At 47.1% G+C, this 5,939-nt stretch overlaps 1 protein-coding gene across 1 annotated transcript; it reads right to left on the bottom strand.

Moving 5' to 3' along the window:
* Positions 1-2,102: 2,102 nt before the first annotated feature.
* On the bottom strand, positions 2,103-5,423 carry LOC101784954 (putative disease resistance RPP13-like protein 1). The gene is made up of 2 exons (XM_004980666.2): positions 4,736-5,423; positions 2,103-4,611 (listed from the first exon to the last, which is right to left on the bottom strand). Exons 1-2 carry the CDS (start codon positions 5,215-5,217, stop codon positions 2,511-2,513), a joined length of 2,583 nt encoding a protein of 860 aa, XP_004980723.1. The 5' UTR covers positions 5,218-5,423; the 3' UTR covers positions 2,103-2,510.
* Between the last annotated feature and the right edge of the window lie 516 nt (positions 5,424-5,939).

Genomic DNA, 5,939 nt, shown 5'->3' with positions numbered 1-5,939 from the left:
CCTTTTTATTTTCTGCGGAAATTTCACTAGAGTACAACTTTGAAGTGCATTACATCGTAAAATAAACATAGGTCGTCTACCACTTGCATGTCCATACTTAAAGTGCATCATTACATAACAACATAATAAAAGTCTCATAGTAGAAAATATTATTCATAAATAAACCATAGAACTAGAAACTAATTATGACTACTGAGTGCAACGAGGCCACTTTCCCTTCCTCAAGGCATCAGGATTCTCCTCAGTCGCTGCTTTCGCTCGGCGTGCACGCTCAAGCTTCTTCTCCCTCTCCTCCCTGTTCGCTGCAACACGCCTCCTTTCCTCCTCTTCCTTGTGCTCCTTTTCCGCAGCCTCCTCTCTGAGCCTCTTCTCGTACATCTCCTTCCTCTCTGCATCCCAGCGCAACATATACTCCAAAAACTCCTTGTCTTCAGGATTGATCTCAGTGTCGATCCACTGCTCAAAATCACATAGCGGTGGAGGGGTCTACAACAAATGCAATTGTTGTAAAACAAAAAAAAATATGGTCAATAATTATAAGATAACAACAATTCCTTGCCAACATGTTAATGCGGCGATGACGAAGTGTAGGTTCAAACACAAAGTTGGAACACATCCAATACCTCTGCCTATACGTAGCATGTTCATCGGATTTGGCTACCTTGCAAGGATCGCCGCAAAAGTATATAGGCACCGGAACACCACTAGGCAGAGGCAATGGATCAAAGGCATTTCCGGTCATCTTGGCGCCATAACTGCAATTTAGTTTATTTCGTTGTAAGAACTAAACGCACTTAACAATAAACCTACAATTAAGGTTTTTTCATTTGATCCACAACAATGAGCACATAACATAACTACGTGCGCTGGGGTTACCTTAGTTTCTTAGCTTTTCCACGCCTCGGCATCCTACATTTGCATGAAACCCTAAGTTCAAAAATGCAACAAATATATAGCGAATCGATGTGAAAAAAAAGCTACGAGGGAGAGAGGATACCTTGATCTTCAAGATCCACGGATCAAATGAAAGTTTCCTAAGCTAAAATATCGATTCGTAGTATAGGGCGAAGTAGGGAGAGTAAAAACCCGAGAGAGTGAAGAAGAATGAGGAGGAAGTCTCGGGCAGGAAGAAGGGCCGGCGCTTTATGTAGGAGGCTTGGCGCCAAGCCTTGGCGCCACGTCAGAGGCCCGGCGCCACGTCAGATGCCCGGTGCGGGGACCTTGGCGCCATGGAGGCTGGTGCTAAGACGTTGTAGCTTGGCGCCAAGCTAAGGGTCCATTTTTGGAATTGGTTTCGCCAGGGGCCTATTTGTGAAAAAATTTCGCGAAAAGGGTCAAAATAAAAAAAAATCGGTCTCTTCGGCAAAATACTCTCTTTCTTCCCTCCCCCGTTGACTCTATTTCTCCTCCAGTCCTCCCTCTCCCATGATCCCGTCTCTCTGCTCTCTCGAATTGGGCAAGCCAGCAAGGCGTCGCAACCAGTTAGCGACAGTTCGGTGCGGGGCAGCAGGCTAGGGGCGGCACACGGAGCGGCGCGGGAAGCAAGCCCAACGACGGCCGACGGGCAGCGCTGCGCGGGCGGCTTGGCGGCCAGCACACCGCCGTCGTCGTGGGCAATAGCTCGGCAGGGAAAGGGAAGATATGGTGGAGGCAGTTGATTTGGCGCGCAGAACCAATTTCGCTGCAGCTGATCGGGAGTCGGCGGCGGCAGCAGACAACACTGCCCTACAACGGTGATGGGGCTGTGGATTTGTTCTGGGAGCACGAGTCTGTGCCGCCGTCTCGCGAGGCGATGCATCCTTCTCTCTCCTCATTAATTACTGCCCATGTAGGATTGTTCTGCTTGCGTGGCTCTTTGCAGACGTAGGTTGTCTGTCCGCTGTACACGTATTGCGAGAAATCTCTTAGATTTCTACGTCTTAAATAAATGCAAGTGTATTGGAATCAGAGAAATAGCATCAAATTGATTATTTGATTGGCTCTATGGAAGCTAAAAAAAGGCACTCTTTGTAGGATAAAATTTGAAGAACACTTATTTTAAGACGGAATGAGTATGCAAATAGTAGTATTCTAGCACAATAAATATTTATAGAAAATGAGAATAGCCAAACGAATGAAAAATATCAATAATGGTGACAAATATTTCAGAGTGGAGGGAGTTGACTGCTAGCAAAGCAGAGACATCATCTGATATAAGATACAGTCATACAGATACATGCAACCAATAGAGTGTCGAAGCAGGTATATCATCCTGTAATATCATTGCCAAGATGGCAGGATGGAACTCTTCTTCTTGTCTTTCGTTGAAGTAAAGCATCTGTATCTTTCTTGCAATTGACACCACTCAAGGGGAGATCATCACAGCAGCAAAACATAAAGCCTATAAAAAGTTGTTACAAAACTGATGTGATTCATATACAGCATTCCATCCAACAGCACGTGATTACCTTGTCTTGAGCAAGGCATCCCTTGCAGCATCAGCTTCAATTGCTAGAACATCATCTTTAATTTCAGCATCGATTCCACTTTGAGTTCTGATTGCAGTACCCTGTCTCCTCGTCAGCTGCTTGAACATCGTAGTATTGCACACCATTGATGAACAGGTCGACCTGGTTATCGTGGTCCGCAACTGCTTCCCTCACTACCTTCTCTATCACCTTGACGTTGGGGCTGTCGGAGTACCTTTCGTGGTAGCACAAGGCTACCTCAGTAAGACTTTGGAGGCTGCCGATACCTGAAGGAACACTAGTCTGGCTGCTCGCCGGGCAAGACAAGAATTTCAGTTGAAGATATGCGAGCTTCCGCATAGCTCCTGTTCTGAAAGTGAGCCATGGCACAGGGCAGTCCACAGAAAACCTCTGAAGCTCAGGGAATGATCCTGCACTTTCAATCACTATAGCTTCTTCCGGAATGAAGTCCAAGCGTAGTTCTAAACACTCCAAGTTGATCAAGTGTCCGAGTATCTTCAGATCATCTGTGTCTTGTCTGCATACGGTGATTTGCACGGAAGATAAAAATTGGAGATTCCTGATCCATTTGGGAACAGTTACAAATCTTCCTGCTGTCACCTTGAACTGCTCTAGATTCTGAGGAGGATCAGGCAGTACGCCCAGAAATTCCATGGAGCACCCGAGTCCACAGTGGATGGTCAACGACTTGAGCCATTTCCACTTTCTGACACATGACCGTAATGCTTCACGGTAGGTTCCGTCGCTAGACTGGTGAAAAGACCATGTTATTGCAAGCACCCTCAAGTTCTCCATAGCACCGAGAGCCTCAACGAAGCTTGCAGGTTGTTCACTCAAATCAATGGTGGCTAGTGTCGATAGCATGTGCAAATGTTGTACACCCGCTGGTGCAATGGGATTAATCATTCCTTCACTACCAAGGAGCAGAGCACGCAAAGTTGAGCGAAGCCCCACAATTTGCTTGGGCAACTGGCGTATCTGTGTGCCTCTTAGATCCAACATCATCAGACTGCACAGCTCCTTGATCTCATCTGGGAGCTTTTTTACTTGAGTATTCCTAACACTCAAATACTGTAGAAAGAACATTTTGCTTCTGCATACCTGCCGTAGATCATCATCTTCCAAATTCTCCCAACCTTCGAGATCCAGCACTACTAAATTAAACTTATCGAAAGGAATTCTGCTGATCGTACCAGACACAGCTAGGGAACGAGTTTGAGACAAGTCAATTGTTTCAAACAGCGATGGGAGGCAGGGATCTGAATGGTGGACGGCAAGCCTCCGCCGTATCCTGGTTTTGTTGCCATGGCCTGTTGCTGATGCTGCTTCTAAATTGAGTGTGGCACCGGTGAAAGCAAAGCCTGTCGCTGCTGATTTGGAGGCCAGGAACTGCTGCATGAAATGATTCACATGCCACTGAGAGGCCTCGGCTTCATCCTGATTGCTTTTGTAACTTGCTGCCATCATGGTGATGACATTCGTATCGACTAGCTGGAAGAAGTACTTCTCTGCGTCTGCATCTTCAACATTGCGCCACTCATCCCAATCATCTGTAAGGTCTTCACACAACCATTTCATGACGGGCCGGTCCTTGTCAAACTTGTACCCATATGGAAACATGCTCATGTACAATGATAGTGACCTCAACTCATAAGGAATGTCATCAAAAGTAGAGGCTAGTGCTTGTTCGATCTGTTTTGGTAGCTGGGGGACCTGTTCCTCGCTACAAATTCCATTTCTCTGATGCACCTCATCCTCGGCCTCTTCTTGATGTTGTTGGTCCTGCTGCTGCTGCTGCTGTTGCAGTTGTTGCTTCAAGCATTCTGCCATGCCACTTAGGAACAATGGTATACCTTCACATCTCATCAAGGTTTTGTCAGCATATAGCTTAACATTTTCTGGTAGCATAACATCTACAGAACCAAAAGCTTTCAATAGAAGCAGCATTTTTGAATCCATCTTGTTCAGAGGCTTCATCACATGCACAAGCCCACCAGAATCAGAGCAACACAACCATGCTATACTTGGAAAGCGTGTTGTGATCAGTATTCGGCTCCCGACATTATAATCAGGAAACGCGCCCTTGATTTTCTCCCAATCCGATTCTCGCCGCATGTACATATCATCAATCAGGATGAAGTATCTGGTGAGGAGTACATTGTGGTAAAGATTAAGTTAACTCACGGTGATATTGAGAGTGATCAAATTGGTATCTCAGCTATTTAGTAGTATACGCATCACATAAAAAAAAAGCTAATTAGTAGTACCTCTTATCTTGCAGGCGCTGCGAAACAAGGGGAACTAGCAGCTCCAATGGCATGGATTGTGTTGGCTCAGGCGCGCCTGCCGGTGCTGGATCTGAAATCTGTGAGAGGATGTCTCGAAGAAGAAGCTCGTTTCGATCGGCCCTCCGGGACGCCTGGGCCATAACGTTGAACTGGAAATAGTGGTGCCCTCCACTTGCTTGGCAGCTGATCCATTTGCGGAGCTCCAAGGCAAGTGTCGTCTTGCCCATGCCGGTAGGTCCGACGATGGACATGATTCTGAGCCTCTTGCCCGTCCCCTCCAGGGGCGAGAGCCACCTGAGAAGCTTCTTTGTAGGGCGGTCGATGCCGACAATAGGGTGGCCTGCTTGGGGTCGAGAGCCACCTGCCTCGGCTGCTTGGGGTGGCAGCTCATTGTTGGAACTAGCAGGAAGAGGATGGTCATGGCTGCTAGGATCCTCAGCGAGGCTGTTAGATCGTGTCATCTCAAAGAAAGGCCAGTTGAACTCCTACGTACGGGAGATTGGGGGAAGTAGCTTGCGGCTCTATGCTGCAGGGATCGATGAACTGGTTCGTTGGTATTTCTGGACAACGACCTATGCTCTATCTCCTACTGCTACTCGGAAGCTGCAGTCACCATCTTGGCATCCTCCCTGCTGATGTAGTGGTTTGAATTGGACTGAAGAGAAGACAGAATTGGTACATTCCCAAAAGCGCGCTGCTTAAATTTTTGTCTGAAGAATGAGGAAATAAATGAGGGTGGGCGAACACTGGTACTCTCAGGATATCAGGACGTACCTTGCTGAAGCAGCTTCAAGTGGTAGTGAGACCTCAATTATTGGGCGGTGCTTAGACCTGCCGTTGGGCAAGGTATGGACCTACACATACCCACTCTAGCCCATGCCCAAATCCATGTCTCAATTGCCCAGTCCATGCCCTCCCCAAATTTGTTCATACCCATTTGCCCATCTCCATTGGGTAATTGGGTATAACTGGATAAAAGCCAAAATTTTACTCCTGCTATAGCTGGCTATTACGCATCCGCTAGAATGAAGTGCTGCCATGCTGGTGTTGGTTCCGAGACAAACGTGAATGCACTCTCTATAGCGAAGTTCAGTTAGTTTTCCAAATGATGTTAGAAACAATTGCGCTCGCGACACCCGAAGAATCGGAGTCCGATCTTAGGGCCTGCTTTGGACACACCCTC

Source organism: Setaria italica, chromosome VIII, assembly GCF_000263155.2.
Source record: "Setaria italica strain Yugu1 chromosome VIII, Setaria_italica_v2.0, whole genome shotgun sequence".
Taxonomy (NCBI): Eukaryota; Viridiplantae; Streptophyta; class Magnoliopsida; order Poales; family Poaceae; genus Setaria; species Setaria italica.
This window is presented reverse-complemented; position numbering and strand designations above follow the sequence as displayed.